Source organism: Theropithecus gelada, chromosome 20 (genome assembly GCF_003255815.1).
Source record: "Theropithecus gelada isolate Dixy chromosome 20, Tgel_1.0, whole genome shotgun sequence".
In the NCBI taxonomy this organism is placed as follows: domain Eukaryota; kingdom Metazoa; phylum Chordata; class Mammalia; order Primates; family Cercopithecidae; genus Theropithecus; species Theropithecus gelada.
The window spans coordinates 60,798,681-60,820,354 of NC_037688.1; the positions used below are offsets into that span (position 1 = coordinate 60,798,681).

Sequence of the window (21,674 nt, forward strand, 5' to 3'; positions counted from 1 at the left end):
CAGTGAGCCGTGATCGCGCCTTTGGACTCCAGCCTGAGTGACAGAGCAATACCCCATCTCTTAAAAAATAAAAATGCTAAAAGAATTATTCACGTTCTTCTGAAAATCAAATTTAACTGGGCGTCCTGTATTTTATCTAGCAACCGTATGGTGAGTGGTCTCAGAAGACCCGCGCTGGGTAGAGGGATCTGGGCTGAGAAATATCCCGGCCCGCCCCGCGTGGAGGCGGGGCCTGGGAAGTGGGCGTGGCACCAGCGGCTCCGCCCCGTCACGTGCCCGCCGCGCAGTCAGCCGAGTAGAGCGCCAGGCGGCTACGGCAGCTAAGGAGGCGGTGGCGCCCGCGGCCGCGGTGTCCGGGCTGAGGCGATGGCGGCGACTGCGGTGGCGGCGGGGGCGGGGGCTGTGGCGGGAACCGAGTCGGCCCAGGGTCCCCCGGGCCCGGCAGCGGCGCTGGAGCTGTGGCTCAGTGAGTAGCCTGGCAGGCCCTCGGCGCGGCCGCTGCGCCGCACGTGAGGCCTCACTTCCCGCCTCCCCGGGGCCTTGCTTCTGGGCGGGCGGGCGGCCGCAGGGGAGGCTGGCGGCCGGGTAGGGGGTCTGGGCCCTGCGCGGTGGGGAGGATCGCCCAGAGGTCCGCGGAGAGACGCCCCAACCATCCGCCGGGGCTGCGTCCCCCGTCTGCGCTCTGCCCCTCCCCCTCCGCCCACCCGTCCCTTAGCCGCAGAACGGGACCCGGACCTCGACCCCGATACCAATGGCTACGTGACCTGCGCTTTCCTCTGCGCCAGGCACTGTGCTCACAGCGCCTCAGCCCTGCTTAATCCTCGTTCCCACCCCGAGCTGGCTTCTATTATTAACCCTACTAGGGAAGCGGGGACGTTGAGGCTTAAGGAGACGCAGTCGTGCAAGACACGCAGTCTGTTTGGAGCTGAGAAAGATCTCTATCTGGCTACCGCGTCAAAAAGAGCTTTTTTATCTCTTGTGTTTACTTTGGCCAGACTTTTTTTTTTTAATGCATATATATATATATTGTGTGTATATATATATATTTCCCCCCCCCCCCAAGAGACGGGGTCTCATTATGTTACCCTGGTTAGGCTCAAATCCCTTGGCCGGAATTCTTCTGCATGTCTCCTGTAAGCTTCACAGTAATCTTAGGGGCTATTATTATCTCCGTTTTACCAATGAGGGATTGAGGATAAAGAGGATAAATAATATTCCCTTTGTACCCAGCCCTGCTAGGTGCCGGGAACACTGAGAGGCATAACACAGGGTCCTTGCTCACAAAAACACTTTTTAGTGGGTACAGGCCGGCAGTCCCATCACCTTACTAACGGGTTTGGCGAGGAGGAGGAGGGCGTTCGTTTCACCTGTTGTGGTAGAAGTTGGTTTACCTGGGGGTCGTCACAGCCGACCGCATTCCAGGCAGAAGAAACTGCATGTGCAAAAGCTGGGGACAAGAGAATGTGGAGCATTTCGGGAACAAGTAGGTCAGTCCGCTGGAGTGCAAGCCTAAAGCGCAGGAATCCGGGAAAGGCTGCACGGCTAATTGGGGCGAGATCTTCATGAGCCTTGCGTGCTGCAGAAAGGAGTTTGTTTTTTCCGAGGGCGGGGGAGCTGTTTGGGAGTTTTCAGCCAGAGAATCTGATCAAGGAAGCCTGTTAAAGGCGTCACTTGCAGCCATATGGTGCTAAGTTGGGCGGAGAGGGTGAGACTTAAGGCAGGGAGAGCAGCTAAAAAGCTCTTTTGGTGGTGGTTGAGGGTCGCAGGAGGACTAAGGCAGTGGGGAGAGGGAGAAGTAATGAGCAGGCGCAGTCAGCAGCCTCGGTGCCTTGGAATGGAGACAGGGGACAAGGAGAAATCTAGGCTAGATCGCAGATTTCAGGCTCAAGGAACTAGTGGGTTACAGATGTCTCCCCTGTGAGGAGGAGCTGGTTCAGACAGAGAAGGTTGAGATGTGGAGTTTGAGGTGCTTGTGGCATAGTCAAAAAACAGATGCCCTCTAGGCAGCTGGTTGGCACCGGAGAGGGCGAGTGTGGGATGTACGGTTTGGGAGTCTGGTTCATTGGCAGTCAACTTGCGGGAGAAGCTTGTGTATATTAAGAGCAGAGGTTTGGAGAGAGAGCGTGGGGAGCCCCAGCATTGAAGAGGCAGATGGGAAGAGAAGACTGAAGGCTGAGCAGAAACAGGCAGGGGGAGACCTGCAGGGGCACCCACTGATAGCAAAGGAGGGATGTGGTTGCAAGATAATTTTGCTACTTAAAAATGGGGTAGAATGAGGAAGGAGAAGAGGGAACTTTGAATTTGGTAACCAAACAGTTATTTAAGGAGACGTCCTTGAGTTAAACAGTAGACAGAAGGTAGTAGTTTTAGGAGGCAATGGAGAACAGAAGGCTTAGACTGGAGTTGCAGGAAAAAAAAAAAAAGGACTGGTCATGCCTGTAATCCCAGCACTTTGGGAGGCCGAGGTGGCGCGATCCTTTGAGGCCAGGAGTTTAAGACCGGCCTGGGCAACAGGGTAAAACCCCATCTCTACTAAAACACAAAAAATAGTCATGTGTGGTTGCACACACCTGTAATTCCAGCTAATTGGAAGGCGAGGTGGGAGGATCGCTTGAACCCTTGAGGCAGAGGTTGTGGAAGTGGAGCCGAGATTGCACCACGGACTCCACCCTGGGCAATAAAGCGAGTCTGTCTCAAAAAAAAAAAATGTAGCCGGAGTAAGAGAAAGTAGCTGCCTCAGGTGGAGGAGATAAAAGGAGGGCTTGGGCTTGGAACTGCCCAAGGACATGGTTCTTCAACTCCAGCTTTTTTTGAAACAGAGTCTCACTCTGTTACCCAGGCTGGAGTGCAGTGGCACGATCTCAGCTCACTGCAGCTTGCCCCTCCTGGGTTCAAGCATTTTTTCCACATCAGCCTCCCCAGTTCTAGCTTTTTTAAAATTTTTATTTATTTATTTATTTATTTATTGAGATGGAGTCTCGCTGTGTTGCCCAGGCTGGAGTGCAGTGGTGCCATTTCGGCTCATTGCAACCTCCACCTCCTGGGTTCAAGCAATTCTCCTGCCTCAGCCTCCCGAGTAGCTGGGATTACAGGCACACGCCACCACAACGGGCTTGTGTGTGTGTGTGTGTGTGTGTGTGTGTGTGTGTGTGTGTGATGGAGTTTCGTTCCTGTCCAGGCTGGGGTACAATGGCATGATCTTGGCTTACTGCAACGTCCACCTCCCAGGTTCAACAAGCGATTCTCCTGCCTCAGCCTCCCAAATAGCTGAGATTACAGGTGTTAGCCACCACATCCAGCTAATTTTTGTATTTTTAGTAGTGATGGGGTTTCACCATGTTTGTCAGGCTGGTCTCGAACTCCTGACCTCAGGTGATCCGCCTGCCTTGACCTCCCAAAGTGCTGGGGTTACAGGCATGAGCCACTGCGCCCAGCCCAGGCTAATTTTTAATATTTTTTGATAGAGATGGCGTTTTACCATGTTGGCCAAGCTGGTCTCAAACTCCTGACCTCAAGTTATCTGCCAGTCTTGGCCTCCCAAAGTGCTGGGATTACAGGCGTGAGCCACCGTGCCCGGCCTAATTTATTTTTTATTATTATGGTTTTTTTCATGGCGTATACATTGTATTAAGCTCCAGCTTTTGGGGACAATGTCCCAAAGTTGCTAGATCTTCCTGTTTTTCAGGAACGACTAGAACCTATATTCTTAAGTGAAATCTCTTGGGTTTTCAGAAGTTGGCGCCGACTTTGGGCCATAATTTGGGGAAGGCCAGGCAGAATAAATGTGTGGGGAGGGTGCAGCCAGTGGCCTCCTCAGCCGTTTTTCATGAGGCTTGAATGTAGAAGGAGGGAGAAAGGGTAGCAAGAGGGAATTTAGGAGTAAAGGAGATTGTTTTAGAAGGAGAGGGGGACATGTGAGCCCCCCTTCATGTTGATGTTCCTTTGGGGAACTGCCCCTCCCCAATTCTGGGTCCAGTGTCCCATACATTGCAGAGGGGCCTGAAGGTTCTCAGAGCCAGAGCAAAAAGGGGGGACCTGGCCTTACAGAGAGGAAGGACACCTTTTGTTTTTCCGACTGTCTGGGGAAGGAGATCAAGATGATTGCACATGCAAACAAGTTTGTCCGTGCCACTATCACCACCCGAGTATTTGGTGCTCAAGTGGAACAGGGGACTTGAGGAAGGTGGGGAAGCGTGGGGGAGTGGCTGGTGAGGCAAACCGAAGGGGGCCCACCCGGACAGAGAGCTGGGTTTCTCAACCTTTGCATGAGTGACATCTTGGTCCCAATAATTCTGTGTTGTGGGGGCTGACCTGTGCACTATAGGATGTTTAGTGGCATCCCTGGCCTAAACCCACTGGATACCAAAGCTCACACCCTTCCTCCCAGTCATGACAGCCAAAAATGTCACCAGATACTGCCACGTTTCCCCAGGGTTGAGTGGGATGGGATCACTCCTACCCATCTCCCTGCTGAGATCCTGCGTTAGGACTGTGGAGTGCTGACTGGACATCAGGAATGTGGGTTGCAGTCTTCATGGCTGTATTTGTTGTTGTTGTTTTTCTTCTGGGAATAGGAGCAGAGAAGAAGTGAACAATGGGTTAAGCCAGATTTGTTGGGGATGGTGGGGCATTGGTGCTGCAATGGAGGGATAAGGGGGTCGTGGGATTGATGGTATGGCCAAGATGTGGGTGTAGTTGAAGGCAAATGCGCATGCGTCTGAGCTGGATGAAGTCACCAGGTGTTTGAGGAATGGCCAAGCTCAGGTCACTGGCCAAGCTCAGGTCCCTGCAAACAAGGCAGCTGTATCTTTAAGATGGGAAGAGAGTAATAAAACCTGTCCTTAGGGTTGTTGAAAGAATCAAAGACTTTGGTACACAGAAAGCACTTAAAATAGTGCCTTGCTATGCTTGTAGTAAGTGCTCCAGAAGAGCTAGCTATTATTATCATTAGGCTTTTATAGCTGCAAGTAATCGAAACTAACTCATACCCATACTCACTTACCAAAAAAAGGAAAGTAAAGAAAGTCCCAGAGTAGGGGTGGGCTTAGTCCAGGAGCTCACTTCTTTAGGAGGCAATGACAAAGAAGTCATGGTTCACTTCTTTGACTGAATTTTCTCTGCTTTGCTCTTGTCTGTACTGCAATCCCAGCAGAATTCATTTCTTTTCTCCATTGATTTGCAAGAGTTATTGCTCTTCTGCCTGTTGGCTTGGGTTTTGTGTCCACCTTGGAGTCAGCATGACCTGGGGTCATGAAATATGAAGATGGCCAGACCTGGGGTGGGGTGCGGGTGGGGTGCAGTACCCAACCCAGGGCCAAGGGTGGGGAAGGTGAATGGGGGACCTAGAATTGAGGAGAGGGGTTGTTCCCAGAGGAATATCAGGAAGCTGTTACCAGAATCTCATGCCTTAAAAATACAAACGGCAGCGCCTGTGCATTCTGTCATTCGGTTCTGCAGCCTTTTTTTCCACTTCATGTATTTTGGTCATTGTTCCACATGACTGCAGATGTAGTCACCTTATTCTTTTAAATGAAAAGCCTTAGATGCCCTGTTGTATGGGTGTCCTAGGATCCCTTTAACCGGGTCCCTGTTGGTGGACATCTTAGGTGTTGCTAGCCTTGTGCTATTAAAAACAGGACTCCTCTTGGACTCTGGGATTCTAGCTCTGGTAGTGCTGCCAGGGAGGCCATGGCTTAGTAAAAGTTGGGTGCTCAGTAAATCTGTTTCTTCCTTCCACTTGGAATGATGTGTAGGACATTCCCATGCTGGGTCTTGGAGGTTTTCACATGTGCTGAATTGGATGATTGCCGGACTCTTGGGGTCCACATGTTCCTCCTGGGGAAGGAGTCCCCCTGCAGCGTGGACTGCTGAAGGATTGCATTCTGCTCCTTGGGGTGACCGCTTCCCTACAGCGTTGGGGCTCCCCTTGCTAGCACAGGCGGCTGCTGGTGCCAGAGTCATGACCCCGGTGGTTGGTTGGCAGCTGACGTGGGATGGTTTGGCTTCTGAATTAGTCAATCTTGGATGAGCCATTTCACTCACAGCTGGAGGTCTCAGCTGTTTTCTTAACACCTCTGGCCCTGTAGCACGCTTGAAATGAATCATACAAACACTGCTTTTAGTGAGGAAATACATGGCAGCAGTGTTATTTCTCCCCTCTGTCCCGCTCAAGTGCCAGCTATAAATAAACCACCTTGGAGTCTGGGATAGCCCAAAACAGAGAAGGCATCCTTTGAATTTCTCCCTGGCCATGCCCTGTCTGGCCCCTAGCTAGTCCTTGGAGCAGATTGGTATCAAACTGACCTGCGGGGGTTGCTGTGGCCTGGTCAGACCCAGCTGCTGGCCCCCTGGGGGTCATTTTTTGGATCTGCGCAAGTCCTCTGAAATAGTTTGTGCAGGCTGGGATTATGTGTTTAGGGGCCCAGTTATTTCAGACTGAGATAGCCATCTCCCCGTGATACCAGTATGTCCAGCCAGCTGGCCAAACACTGTCTAGCAAAAGAGGAATCATCTATTCAGTAGGTGCCTGCCAGCAACTCTTCTAGGTGCTGGAGCCTGTGAGAGTGAATGAGACAGGCCTCCTTTTTGCCTTCAAGGAGTTTATGAGCGCGAAGATCAAACTGGCTTCCAAGAGAGGCCCTAACTTTGTCAAGGAACTGAAGACCTCACCGCGAGAGTGGTTAGAAACACGTCCAGGCTGTGGAGCTGGGCCAGCCTGCAACTGAATTTTTGTTTCTGCCATTCCCTTGCTTTGTGGCTGGGTAGGTTTCTTCATCTGTAAAATGGTGTAGATGTTTGTGCCACCCTGGGTTCTGAGGTCATCTGGCATGGTACCTGGCTCATAGTCGGTACTTTTTCTTTTTTTCTTTTTCTTTTTTTTTTTTTGATACAGAGTTTTGTTCTTGTTGCCCAGGCTAGAGTGCAATGGCATGATCTCAGCTCACCGCAACCTCCGCCTCCTGGGTTCAAGCAGTTCTGCTTTAGCTTCCCAAGTAGCTGGGACAACAGGCACGCAGCACTACGCCTGGCTAATTTTGTATTTTTAGTAGAGATGGGGTTTCTCCATGTTGGTCAGGCTGGTCTTGAACTCCCAACCTCAGGTGATCTGCCCACCTCGGCCTCCCAAAATGCTGGGATTACAGGCATGAGCCACCGTGCCTGGCCTCATAGTAGGTACTTTTTAAAATGACAATGAACACCGTGACTTTTGAGCCATGATAAATCTTTTTGTTTTCTTCCCCGCTGCAGGAGAATCCGTTTTCCTTTTATTCATTATGCAGTGGGGCTAAAGTGCGGGGCACGAAGGCTTTTACACAAAATTTTAAGTTTTTATGTATAGGTTTTCATGGAAATTTAAACATTTAACAGTGATAGGGATAATAACCCATCATAAGTACATTATCACTAGGTTTCAGCAACTCTTTATTTTGCCATTTATTTTCAACTATCCAAATATTCTAGAAGTATTTTAAATCAAATATACAATATCATTAATTTTGGGAAAAAGTATATCTGACAAGTAAAAATAAAAAAGAAAATACCATTATTACAACTAATACAATTTTCAATATGTAAAATAGATCAAATTATGTATTCACCAAAGAGTAGACTCTACAACCACTGAAGGCTTTGCCTTTGCATGAAATGTTTTGACATGGTTCATCCAACATTTCATCTTCAGACACAAAAAATCAATACATGAAAATATTTAATTACGTATAAAGGGCCATCGACTATGGTTGGAGGAGGAAATTGCAAATCAACAGTGGGATATTCCAAACCACTGTATTGTGAAAGGAAACCCAAGAAAGAAAATAGGAATTCCTATTGTTCCCGATAAAAGGAAAGGAAAGGTAACTCCTAGAGAGCCACTCCCTCACTTTGCCGTATTCAGATGTCTAGAACAAGGCACAGGTCTGGCCATATCCAAGGGAAGATGAGGATTCAGGGTATAACAAAAGATAGCAGAGATCATGGGGTGTCTTAGGATTCTGTGCCCCACATCCATCCTTGCACAAAAACTTAATCTAACATTTCACATTGGTGGGGATCTGGTGTTCTTGTAAGAAAAAAAGTCTCAGAAAATGTTTCCCTTGTAGACTCTGGGGCAGTTGATCCTCAGCACTTTCTATTGGAAGCCAGAAAATTCTTTCTTGATTGAGAAGGGGGGCAGTCTTGTGCACCATAGGATTCCCATTGTTGACTGCATGTCAGTGGGTGCCACCAGTTATTAAAACCAGAAATATCTGGGCAAACTTCCTCAGGATGCAGAAGCTGCTCCCGTGAGAACCGCTGCTCCTCTCCATATGTGAACAGACTGACAGATGCAGGCAGCACCAGCAATCTCTTGAACCACTGAGGTGCACTGGAAAATGTGAGTCACAGTGTGTCCCTGTGTTAGAATTATTAAGAGGCTTTTGTTTTGTTGACAAGTGCTGAGACTATACAATGCACCACGGCAAGATTCGCTGGGAAAATGATCTTTTCATAAAGTTTTGAACCCAGATGTTCCTCCTATGTTGTTTTCCTGGAACTGGGTAAATTCAGTTTTCACTTCCATAGCTCCCCTAACAATCCCAAGGCCAGGTCTTTTACTGCTTCCCTAGGTGGCGTGACCATTATCAGCCTGGGGGAAGATGAGCTGATTTCATCTCTTATCGGCCTGGGGGAAGATGAGCTGATTTCATCTCTTCCTTTATAACCATAACATGGGGGCCTCATTTCACATGCACAGATACCCTCCAAAGACTAGATGAGCAGGCCTGAGCCACCCTGGTGCTTGGAGTAGTGACAGCCGTGCCCCGATGCCACTCTCTTCCCACCATTGTTGAGTTTTGGGCCATCATGCATTCAGTGCTTCAGTGGACAGAGAACCAAACGCAGGTGCTCTCACAAATCTGGAGCCAATTAAAGTTTTTTGGACTCCAGCTCAGCTCAGACCACTGTCACCAGCTAGGGACTGTGGACACCACTGGTACCTGCTTGAGACTGTGGGTGACTGTGGGCTCTGAGCAGGGATGTGCAGTGTCCATGTGACACTCCTTCTCCCCAACAGTTCAAGAAGGTGGTGCCCTAGGAATGCCATCTGGACCCAGTGGAACAAGAAGGGCAGAAAGCACCTGGCACCCACTGTTCATACCACTGTCACCCAGTTTCACAATATGGCTAACGTGAAGATATTTCCTCTCGATGAAAATCTAAACAACAACAACAAAAAAAGAAAAAAAGAAAAGCCTAATTTTGTTGTTTCTCTCAGCAGAAGTGATATTTTCTAGTCTTTACAGTTGAGAAGTTCAGGATTTTATAACGTTAATTTCTCTCTTTAAGATGGCATTAGTGCGCCGAATACCAATGAAATTCATGCTGATAGCCCTTGTCATAGCAGCGGCATGTCGATGCAAGTCTTAGTATTCACATGGCGGCGGTGACACAGCCTCCAGTTCCTGTGCTTTATCTTTGTGAAGAAAACTAAATAGAAAATACAGGTCACGGTCATTTGCCAAGGCATGCAGGTCGAAGTAATATTTTGTATAAACACTGGCAGACACATGAATATTAAACTCAAGTGGCTCCAAAAAACACTTCTCCATCTTGCTCATGTTCTCAACTGCCATGTCCTTGGGATTCTGGCTGTCATCCACACTCCACAGACCACGAGTTCTCCAAACCTTGGAGGCAAGAAGCATGGCTCCGAGGACAATCTTTTTCCAATTAGTAGGACAAAGATCGATGTTAGCATTAGTTAAAAATCATTGGATGTACACCAAAGCAACGACTGCACATGGAGCTGTTAGTTTTATGACTTGAAAGAGTACAGAAATATCTGAAAGTACAGTTGCGTTTGGGATCATGCTCGAAGGATTTGCCTGGAACCTTCTCTTGTGAAAGTAGATATATTGGCTTGTCAAAAATAGCCACAGATCTATTTGCGTATCTGTGCTTTGTGTTGTAATATATTGCCAAAGTCACACTTTCTAATGTGTGTCTAAGATCAGGCTGGCTGACTGTGCTGTTATCTAGCAGTATGGTGGAACAAGAGCTGTATTTTCTATCAAGATGCCATGGAGGTATATAATATAGGTGAGAGCTCCTCCTCTTTTCTTGCACACTCATTTGATATTTTCTCAAAAACAGTGTGCTTTCCCTTGGATGGTCAGAAGCAAAATATTTGAGCATCTCCTGATCGCTGATGTGCTGCAGGTCATGGCCCTCACGGGCTCCTAAATCCGGCTAGGCAGGCTCCACAGCAGTGGGGTGTGGCACTACTGCCACCTCCGCCTCCATGATGTTATAGCTGCAGGGCGGTTCCGCCCACCGCACCCTGCACTGGCTTTGCTTGGGGCTGGCATTGGGGAGCAGCATGTTCCATCTGTTGCACCTCTGCTCCTCTCTGCCTTGGCCTGCAGCTTTGCTTGACACTGCCTCATAGATGTCAGCACTGCAGGACAGCTCCCCAGACCCCCTGTGCTGGCCCCGCTTGGGGCTGGCATAGGGAAACAGCATGTTCCATCTACTGCACCTCTGCTCCTCTCTGCCTTGGCCTGCACCCCTGCTTGCCACCGCCTCATAGATGTCAGAGCCGCAGTACAGCTCCGCAGACCCCCTGGGCAGACCCTGCCTGGGGCTGGCGTTGGCACACAAGCAACAGCTCAGCGTGTTCCCCATGAGGCAGCTCGGCTCCTGGCTCCTCTCCTCTCTGGCAACTTGGGCCTTCCCTTGCTTCCAAGTCTGCAGAGCTCAGCACTTCCACCTCTTCCCAGCAAAGGCATGCTGGCAGGGCTAGCCCCTGGCTATGGGGCTGCACTCCACCAGCAGCGCACAACCCCCCTCAGCGACCTCCCCGAGCTGACTTGTCTACAAGGGTCCCTTGGGAACCTGTTTGGTTCCTTTAGAATGAGTCTAGATGCAGCAAGCCTGAGAGCTGTGATTGCGGAGAAGAGAGCACACAGGGAGCTCCTCCTGCCACTGCTTCCCACCAACTGAAGGAGGTTGCCCTGCCAACCACCAGAGCTCCCTCCTGGTTCCCAGGAACCTATCAGGCCCAGAGTCCCCTCCACGCGCCCTCGCCCCCATTGTGATGTGGGAGCCTAGGCACGTGGCTCACCAGGTTCCGCCCTGCCGGTGGCCCCGCCCCTACCTTTCATTCAATTGCTGGCTGCTGGGAGCTTTCAGGTTTTTCCAATGTGAGGAACATCTTACGGTTTCAGCAAACGAAGAGGCTTATGTAAAAGAAAACCAAGCCAGGCAGGGTGGCTCACATCTGTAATCCTAACACTTTGGGAGGCTAAGGCAGGTGGATCACAAGTTCAGGAGATCAAGACTATCCTGGCTAACATGGTGAAACCCTGTCCCTACTCAGGTGATCCGCCTGCCTCGGCCTCTCCAAAGTGCTGGGGTTACTGATAAATCTTGATTGGGTCCTCATGATACAAGTTCTAGCAAATAAGAAAGAAACCTCCTTACGTTTTGTAAATTATTTTGCTGTTTGGCCTTGGTTAAGGGTTTGGAACGTAATTTAACCTCAGAGATTTTTTCTTTCTTTAAGAAAGCTGGTGTCGTCTGGGCACGGTGGCTCACGCCTGTAATCCCAGCACTTTGGGAGGCCGAGGCGGGCAGATCACGAGGTCAGTAGTTCGAGACTAGCCTGGCCAATATAGTGAAACCACGTCTCTACTAAAATTACAAAAAATTAGCCAGGTGTGGTGGCAGGCACTTGTAATCCTAGCTACTTGGGAGGCTGAGGCAGGAGAATCACTTGAACCCGGGAGGCGGAGGTTGCAGGGAGCCAAGATCGTGCCACTGCACACCAGCCCAAGTGACAGAGCGAGACTCCATATTAAAAAAAAAAAAAAAAATCTGGTGCCCATCAGTGCTGTGTCTCTTTTACTTGGCAGCCAGGGAGGAGGGAGAAGGCTGGATTCTGTGAGGGGAGTTTGGGCCATGCCTCCTGTTCTCTGCTTCTCCCATTCTCTCCCTGCCTCCCCCTGTGCTCTTCCTGCCTCTCCTGTTCTCTCCCTCCAGGTCCAGTCACATGCGAGATCAGAATTCTTTTGAAGTGTCAACTTTGACCTTGTAGTGAACTGAAACAGAAGCTTAAATGGTATAGACTTTAGGTGATTCAGACATAATCGCTGAGAATCACTGCTTTAAATAATTTATTTGATGAGTTTCTATTTTGTACCTATGGGTAAGGCACTGTAAGGAAGATATGGTTTCTGCCCTCAAAGTTTCATTCTCTTTAGGTAGGACAAAGCATGTGTACATATTACAGTAAAATCCAGAGACTGTACATAATAATGAACAATTATCTTTTATAGACCTCTTAACTGCATGGTGCTGTACTAAGCATTTTAGACACCTTCTCCTTTAAATCATATGACAGTCCCATGAGGAAGGTACTATTTTCCCTATTTTATTTTTTCATTTGGAGAGATGGGGCCTCACTATGTTGCCCAGGTTTGTCACGAACTCCTGGGCTCAGGCAATCCTCCTACCTTAGCCTCCCAAAGTTCTGGGATTACAGGCATGAGACACTGTGCCCAGACTGTTTTTGTTATTATTTTTGAGACAGGGTCTCATTTTGTCCTCCCAGGCTGGAGTGCAGTGGCACAATCATAGGTCACTGCAGCCTCGACCTCCTGGGCTCAAGTGATCCTCCTGAGTAGCTGGGACTGCAGGTGAGTGCCACCATGCCTGGCCTTTTTTGTTTGTTTTTTTAGAGACGGAGTCTCACCCTGTCGCCCAGGCTAGAGTGCAGTGTCGTGATCTTGGCTCACTGCAACCTCTGCCTCCCGGGTTCAAGCGATTCTCCTGCCTAACCCTACTGAGTAGCTGGGACTACTGATGCATGCCACCATGCCCAGCTAATTATTTGTATTTTGGTTGAGACAGGGTTTCACTGTGTTGCCCAGACTGATCTCTAAGTCTCTAAGTCTCTAAGTTCAGGCAATCCGCCCTCCTCGGCCTCCCAAAGTGCTAGGATTAAGGCGTGAGCCACTGTGCCCAGCTGTCTAATTTTTTAAAAAAATTTCTGTGGAGATTGGGTCTCGTTATGTTGCTCCGGCTGGTCTCGACCTTCTAGACTCAAGCAGTCCTCCTCTCTTGGCTTCCCAGAGTGCTGGGATCACAGGCATGAGCTCCAGCGCCTACGCCTATTTTATTTTATATTTGAGGAACTGAGGCTCAGAGAGTCCAAGTACCTGTGACTAATAAGGGGTGTAGCTGGAAATCCCTATCAGAGAAGGGGCAGATAAAATATCTGTTCAGAGGAGGAGGAGACAGCTTTTGTTTTATGGGGACGGGAGATTAAAAGATCAGAGAAGTCTTCAGGGTGGAATGTGAATTGGGACTCAAGGGTAGATAGGATTTTAAGATACAGAACATAGGGAGAGAGCTTTGGGGGAGTGGGGAGGAGAATATAGGAATCACTGATCCTTCCCTCGCCCTTGTGTTCTCTCTTCACTTAGAATGGAGTCAGTGGGCAGGAAGATGGTAATTACCTGTCCGATGACTCTCTCTGTCTGGATACACGACTTCCACGTGACATAAATGTGACTGCAGTCAGGAAAAGTTCAACTCTGGGCTGTGTTGAGTAATCAGAGGGAGAAGCAGTGGGGCTGTTGTAGCGGGAGGGAGTTTTCTGCAGGAGCTGGAAGTTCACACGGGTCTGGAAGAATATGGATAGGGCACTGAGAGGCACAGAGCAGACACTCTGGCCAGGAGAATAATGGTATCAGAAGTACTGCCCCGAGAAGCAACACCTCATTTCCAGAGCCTAAAAGAGCTGCTCTGTCAGAACTAGTACGGTTTCTCATCGGAGCAGCTGGTCAGGCCGGGACTGGATGGCCAGAGAGGAATTGGAAGAGTTGTTGTTTTGTTTTTTTGTTTTTGAGACAGGGCCTTGCTCTGCCGCCCAGGTTGGAGTGCAGTGGCCTGATCTCGGCTCACTGCAGCCTCAACCTCCCAGGCTCACGCAGTCTTTCCACTTCAGCTTCCTGAGTAGCTGTGACTGCAGTCACATGCCACCACGCCCAGCTAATTCTTCTTTTTTTTTTTCTGAGATAGAGTCTCGCTCTGTTGCCCATGCTGAGTGCAGTGGTGCCATCTCAGCTCACTGCAACCTCCACCTCCCGGGTTCAAGCAATTTTCCTGCCTCAGCCACCTGAGAAGCTGGGATTACAAGAACATTTCACCACGCCCAGCTAATTTTTGTATTTTTAGTAGACACAGAGTTTCACCATGTTGGCAAGGCTGGTCTCAAACTCCTGAACTCAGGTGATCTACCTGCCTCGGCTTCCCAAAGTGCTGGGAATACAGGCGTGCGCCGTTGTGCCTGGTCTTAATTTTTTTAAATGTTAGTAGATACGTGATTTCCCCATGTTGCCCACGCTGGTCTCAAACTCCTGGGCTCAAGTGATGCACCTCAGTCCCATGAAGTGCTGGGATTACAGGTGTGAGCCACCGCGCTGCCACTAGAAGTTTTATGAACAGGCAGGATTATAATCCTTCTGGTGGCGTGTTCTTGTCTTCCTGTTACACAGTTGAGACACTTCCAGGTGGCCTCTCTTCTGTCTCCGCTGGTCGCAGGCCAGGTGGGGGCATCCCAGCTCGGGTGTGAAGACAACACCCGGGCCAACCTCTACACTAAAAGTGAAGCCACTGTCAGGGGAATAACTTGTCAGGTAATTTTTTTTTGAGACAGAGGCTGCCTCTGTCTCCCAGGCTGGAGTGCAGTGGTGCGATCTAGGCTCACTGCAACCTCTACCTCCCAAGTTCAAGTGATTCTCCTGCCTCAGTTTCCCAAATAGCTGGGATTACAGGCATGCCTCACCACGCTGGCTAATTTTTTTGTATTTTTAGCAGAGATGGGGTTTCATCATGTTGGTCAGGCTAGTCTCAAACTCCTGACCTCAAATGATCCCCCCACAGCCTCCCAAAATGTAGGGATTACACGCATGAGCCACTACGGCCAGCCAGCTGTTCTTTAATTTGCTGGTTCATTCAATTAGCAAATATTCAGTAAGGGCATACCATGTGCCCAACACTGTGCTGGATGGTGGTGGGCAGCGTAGGCACAATTCCTCTCCTTCCAGCTGTCTGCCCACTGGTCTGATCCTGTAGATCCGTGATAAGACAGCCCTTGGCCACCGTGTGTATGGGGAGGGGTGTAAATTTCTTCTTCTTATGCATATTCTAACTTTATTATTTATTTGACAGACAAAGCCACAGACCCAAGCATGTCGGAACAGGATTGGTCAGCTATCCAGAATTTCTGTGAGCAGGTGAACACTGACCCCAATGGGTAAGGTGACTTACACATAGTTGACTCTGGGGGCACCCCACACTGAGTGTAGGCCTTTGTCTCTCAAGACTGCTTTAGGGTTAAGCTCTCTAGGCAAGGCTTGGTGGCTCATGCCTGTAATCCCAGCACTTTGGGAGACCAAGGCGGGAGGATCGCTTGAGCCCAGGAGTTTGAGACCAGCCTGGGTGACAGAGCGAGACCCTGTCTCAAAAAAATAGAAATACAGTCAGGCCGGCATTCATGCTGTCATTTTCCCCCATAATCCTGATAATGTTATTTTTCTAAAATTAGCAAATTCATGTAGGGGAAAAAAAACACAGGATAGCTCATTTGCAACTAGCAGTTATTAATTTTAAATAGTGTTATAAAACACTAATGCTGAGGAGAACTCTGAATGTTACTGATACAATGTAGACATGTTACCTAATTAAAAGAGATCGGTGTGTTCTCCACCATTTAAATGTAATCTTAAGAAAAAGGAAAGGGGGAAGGTTTTACTGAATTCTGTTTCCACAGCATCTGGATAGGACCTGAAGACTCAGAATCAAGTGAGTCATCCAGATGTTTTGTTTTTGTTTTCTTTTCTTTTCTTTTCTTTTCTTTTTTTTTTTCTTTTCTTGAGGCAGAGTCTCACTCTGTCACCCAGGCTGGAGTGCAATGGCGCGATCTCAGCTCACTACAACCTCCACCTCCTGGGTTGAAGCGATTCTCCTGCATCAGCCTCCTAAGTAGCTAGGATTACAGGCACGTGCCACCACACCTGGCTAATTTTTGTATTTTTTTAGTGGAGATGGAGTTTCACCATTTTTGCCAGGCTGGTCTCAAACTCCTGACCTCAGGTGATCCAACTGCCCTGGCCTCCCAAAGTGCTGGAATTACAGGTGTGAGCCACTGTGCCTGGCCCATCCAGATGTTTAATCTGTGTGGTGTCACATATTTGGCCAGTTTGAACCCAGAGTTTGATCGCACTTTCTGCTCTAGCATTTCCTGGACATTTATCACAGCCATACAGGGCCTGTGCTGCTCTGGCTATGCATGGGACTGGGCTGGGACTGGAAGCTTGGAGTTTGGGGGCTGGGGGTTGGCTGAGGGGAGGGCAGTATGCCCTGGGCAGGAGGAGGAACTTGTGTGCTGTAGGTGCAACCAGGGTGGGTGGGAGGTGGCCGTCTCCAGGGCCCCCGCGAGGGCTGTTTGTCAGGCACACTCCACCTCTGCTTTTGGACACCAGCCCCTGGAAGAAAAGTGACTTTACTGAGCATGCTCAGCCACTTGGGTTAGTTTCTTCTTGCCTGCCCAGAGTCTAGGTCTTTTTGTTTCCTTATAGCCCCACACATGCGCCCTGGCTACTGGCCCACAAGATCCAGTCTCCGCAAGAGAAGGAAGCTCTTTATGCCTTAACGGTGAGTTTGGCTTGCCTTGTAGCCTAAGCTTTCCTGTCCTTGCCCTATAGAGAGCTGAGAAGCACTTTGCTTCCACCCAGATCCTTTCCATTGGGGCCGGGAGCTCCTCTGAGAGGTTCACCTTCACAGCAGGTTGGAGGAGGGAGTTCTGGGCCAGGGTCCCCACCCTTCTTCTCTTTCTCATCTGTTTCTTTAGGACAACATTGAGTCTACTGTGGGAGAAGGAAAGGAAGGTTTTATTTCATTTGCCCTTCTTAGACCAGGGCTGGCAAGTTCATGTGCCCTGTCTAAAGAGGGCAGCTCTAGCACAGGGCCCACTGACTGTTGGCAGGTATGAGTATGGGCTCAGGATTGCTGGTTTCGGTCTTTGTATATGTTTGAGAGTTTAGATGTTGGTGACTAATTTGCAGTGTTGAAAGCCGTAGTATGGACCAGAGGAGGGGTCTGCAGGCCCAGCTTGCCTCTTGAGTGCCAGTGGGTGATATCTGGCTGGTCTTGGGCACTGGATACCAGATTTCTGCCTCTGGGGAGGAGTTGGTTCTTGAGCCACTTTCACCTCTCAAAGGGTCTCCTTAAAGGTGGAGTGACCTCAGGGTTTGACATACACCACTAAGCTCTTTCCTGGGCATAAACCTGAGGCAGTTGTAGCAAGATTGAACAGGGGGCATTTTTTTCTTGATCTGAAAAAGTCCTCTTCATCAAAACTTCAGTGTCCTCATAGGCTTGAGGCAGGGTTAGCCGTGGTTCCAGCGCAGTCTCCAGCAAGTGGTTACCAGTCTGGAGGGGAGCCTGGGACCACTGGCTTTCCACCTTCTCACGGGGGTCCTGTGTCTATGCAGGTGCTGGAGATGTGCATGAACCACTGTGGGGAGAAGTTCCACAGTGAGGTGGCCAAATTTCGTTTCCTGAACGAACTGATCAAAGTGTTGTCCCCAAAGGTGAGTACCTGGGCTTGGCTCTGCCCACTGTGCCACACCTAAGCCCGCCGTCAAACTCCTGGTGCCCTCCTCAGGCCAGAGGCAGGCCCACACATGGACAAAACCTGCTCCTGCCTGTGAAAGCGCTCTTCTCTCCAAGCTCTAGGAAGAGGCTCTGCTCATCAGCTGACCTGTGCCCCTCACTGTTAGCGTTTTCACATTTCCCCTGTAAGAAGGCCATGGAGACATGTGGCCTAGAGGAGATGAGGAACTCCAGCTTGGAGGCACAGGTTCCTGGTAGAGACAGTGAGAGATCCCAGGGGTGGCCTGAAGTTATCCTATCACCTCCTCCCTTGTCCTCTGCACCTGTCCTCCTGGCCCCTGTCTTAGCTCAGCCAGTCTCAGGTAACCAACATTGAGCCCTGCCTTACTGTGTTCCCACAACAGTGCTGACACTGACTGTGGGTCCCACAGTTCATTTCAGTTCTGATGCTCCTCAGAGCTGCATACTACCCGGACCCCATGCGGTGAGGGCTCAGTGCTGCTTAGGCTTCCCATGTTTCAGCTGCCAGCCATGAGTCTCATGTGTCCTCAAACTGCTGCACTTCTGCATCCCCAGCTGCAGATTCAGGGGTTCCCATGAACGCCCCGCCTCCCGCCGCCACACAGATTCCATAATTCCCTAGAATGATTCACATATACAGGAAAGCACTATACTTTCTATCCCTGTTTTATTATAAAGAATACAAATGGAAGCAATGCATAGGCAAGGTCTTGGTGGGGCAAGAGGGGACACATCTGCTGTCCCTCTCCTGGACTCTGAGCTTGCCGTCCTCCCATCGTAGGTTCAACTGAGAGGTTCTCTGAGCTTCCTTGTTTCAGTGTTTTTTCTGGTTTTTTTTTTTTTAACACATCATTGCTGGCTTGAACTAGCTCTAGGTTTTATTACCTAGGCATGATCCGTCGAATCATTGGCCACGTAGTTGAACTCAATCTCTAGTTCACACGCCCCTGCCTGCCCCTGCCACCTCCGTCGGTGGGGATGTGAGGGCACAGGTCAGGGGATGGGGCTGAAAGTTTCAGCCCTCTGATCACAGGGTTGATCTCTTTGGAGTGGCCAGCCCTTGAAACTCTCTAGGCACTCACTGTAAGTCATTAGTGAAAACTCAGGTGCACCCTGCGAGAGTGTCTCTTGAATAACAAGACACTGTTATGACTCAGGAAATTCCGAGGGTTTCTGAAGTTCTGTGCCAGGAACTGAAACAAAGACCAAGTTTTATTATTATATTCTTGTCTGAGGCATAAAAATGACTGTCTCCAGTGGTGTAGAACAGGCTCTGACCTAGGCCTCTGCATGGTGGGGTTTAGTGTGAGTATTGTGGAGATCAATTCCTTGAATGCCGGGAAGGACTCCGGGGCTGGGCGCCAGATGGGGTGGCCTCTAGTCTCTCCTCACACTCGTACCGTTCCTGGGTGCTCGTGTCTCTGGGCCTCAGCAGCTACCTCTTCAGTTAAAGTGTCGGTCTCCCAAGTCTCTTCCAGCTCTAGAATTCTCTTTCCTTTTTACTTTCAGTACCTGGGGTCCTGGGCCACAGAAAAAGTTAAAGGAAGAGTCATTGAAATACTCTTTAGTTGGACAGTCTGGTTTCCGGAAGACATCAAGATCCGAGATGCCTATCAGATGCTGAAGAAACAAGGTCTGACTTGCGTTACTGTGTCGTATTTCCTCTTGGCTTGGCCTGTATCTTCCTGCTTTTTCGTCTGCCTTATAATTTTTGTTGAAAGCTGGACTTCTTATGTAGGACCATAGACACTGAGGTAGAGTTTTGATTTTTTTTTTTACGCAATAAATCTTTTATCTACTTAACTTTAAAAGCCATAGTGCAAACCTAGAAAGATGATGTAAGGCTTGCTTTTTTTCCCTGTTGCCTGGATCATAGGAAACCACAGGGTGAGAAAGGTCAAAATACAAGCTACGTATATCACTAAAGCACTTATTTATCTTTTAAAATTCTTGGTTGCTTAAAAACTAACCTTTTCTTTTTTTTTTTTTTTTTTTTTTTTGAGACAAGGTGCTGCCCCATCACCTAGGCTGGAGCACAGTGGTGGAGTCATGGCTCACTGCAGCCTCGACCTCCTGGACTCCAGCCATTCTCCTGCCTCAGCCTCCCAAGTAGCTGGGACTACAGACGTGTGCCACCATACCCAGCTGATTTATTCACTTATTATTCTCCCACCCACACCCCAACACACACACACACACACACACACACACACACACACTCACTCTCCCTCTGTCTCTCTCTATCTCTGTCTCACTTGCTCTCTTACTTACACCAAATATTTTTATTTTTTGTAGAGACAAGGTCTTGCAATGTTGCCCACACTGGTCTCAAACTCCTGGGCTCAAATGATCCTCCCACCTCAGCCTCCCAGGCATGAGCCGCCATGTCCCTCTTTAACCCCTTTTCCTGAAATAGTGGAACCTTACTGTGAAGTACAGATAAATGCTACCTATGAGCCAGAGTGTGAAAAATGCTATTGTGATAAAAGTAACAATGTGCAGACAGATCTTTCAGTACTTTTTTTTTTTTGAGACAGAGTCTTACTCTGTCGCCCAGGCTGGAGTGCAGTGGAATGATCTCCATTCACTGCGACCTCTGCCTCCTGGGTTCAAGCGATTCTCATGCCTCAGCTTCTCAAGTAGCTGAGATTATAGGCACCCGCCACCATGCCCGGCTAATTTTTGTATTTTTAGTAGAGATGGGGTTTTACCATGTTGCTCAGGCTGGTCTTGAACTCCCGACCTCAAATGATCCGCCTGCCTCAGCCTCCCAAAGTGCTCGGATTACAGGCGTGAGCCACTGTGCCCAGCCGTGGATTTATTTTTAATTGACACATACTTATACACATTTATTGGAGACAATGTGATATTTTGGTTCAGGCATACAATGTGTAGTGATCAAATCAGGGTAATTGGCATATCCATCAGTGAGGTAAGGAGTTTTTAATCCCTGGAATTGGGTAGAGCTTTCCTTTTGGTAGGCAGGATTTGAACTGGGTGTGAGATTTGTTGTTGCTGTAGTTACATCAGACTTCAGATTCCTCTGGTGTTAGCCTGTATTTAGGTTGGGGGCTAGTTTGTTACTTTTTTCAGGATCTGTTCTCTCAGCTATAGGTCTTCACTTTCCTCTGCACCTCAGAGAGAGCCTTTCTCGTTGTTCTTGCCACTTGTAGCAGTAGACAGCTGTCCCTTGTCAGAGGGATAGGGTGGTGGGCAGGGCCAGTCTTTGTTCTGGTTCACCCTGGTTCTTAGGCAGTCACTGCATCCTGGGTCTTGGTAGGATCTGTTTGTGATCCTGCCTCACCCCAGTGTAGATCTGGGCCCAGGACATAATTCCTGCTCCTCCTCCTAGGGTACTAGGGTTTGTTTTTGTTTTTTCTCCCCTATTTCTTCTCTAGCTGCTGTGGGTTCCACCAGTGTTCTAAGACTGCAGCGTTTGTTCCTCTTCTCCCTGTAATCCTGCCTTCAGGCCTTCCCGCTGTTTTTGTGAGCCTCTGGAGAAGAGCTTATTTTCTTTCTGTTGCAGCCTCCAGAAATTCTGTATTCTCTTGGCAGCTCACACTGGCCTGTAAACAATTTTAAAATAATTCTAGCTTAGTTGTTACTATTGGTATTGCCTTTTGTCAATCCTTGGAGGTTGTTTTTTTCCTTAGATTTCAAGTTACTTGGTGGTTGCCCTGTGATCTGAGCTCTCTGATGGATTCAAGGAAGTTGTAGGCTGGGCATGGTGGCTCACGCCTATGATCCCAGCACTTTAGTAGTTTGAGGTGAGGAATCTCTTGAGGCCAGGAGTTTCAGACCAGCGTGGGCAACATAGCGAGACCCCATCTCTACAAAAAAATTTTTAAAAAATTAGCTGGGTGTGGTGGTACCCACCTGTAGTCCCAGCTACTTGGAAGGCCAAGGTGGGAGGACTGCTTGAGCCCAGGAGTTTGAGGCTGCAGCAAGCTGTGATCATACCACTGCACTCTAGCCTGGGAGACAGAGCAAGA

At 49.1% G+C, this 21,674-nt stretch overlaps 1 protein-coding gene across 3 annotated transcripts in view; it reads left to right on the forward strand.

The window, feature by feature from the left end:
* The first annotated feature begins 275 nt into the window (after positions 1-275).
* GGA2 (golgi associated, gamma adaptin ear containing, ARF binding protein 2) overlaps positions 276-21,674 on the forward strand; it is a 43,472-nt gene continuing 22,073 nt past the window's right edge. Inside the window, exons 1-5 of one of the 3 annotated variants that reach the window (XM_025370294.1) lie at positions 276-466; positions 15,217-15,301; positions 16,626-16,701; positions 17,541-17,639; positions 19,192-19,315. In XM_025370294.1, coding sequence (XP_025226079.1) covers positions 367-466; positions 15,217-15,301; positions 16,626-16,701; positions 17,541-17,639; positions 19,192-19,315 — 484 coding nt within the window. In that variant the 5' untranslated portion in view covers positions 276-366. Of the gene's footprint in view, positions 471-15,216; positions 15,307-16,625; positions 17,640-19,191; positions 19,316-21,674 lie in introns of all 3 variants that reach the window. The other 2 variants (XM_025370296.1, XM_025370295.1) reach the window with 2 other exon arrangements.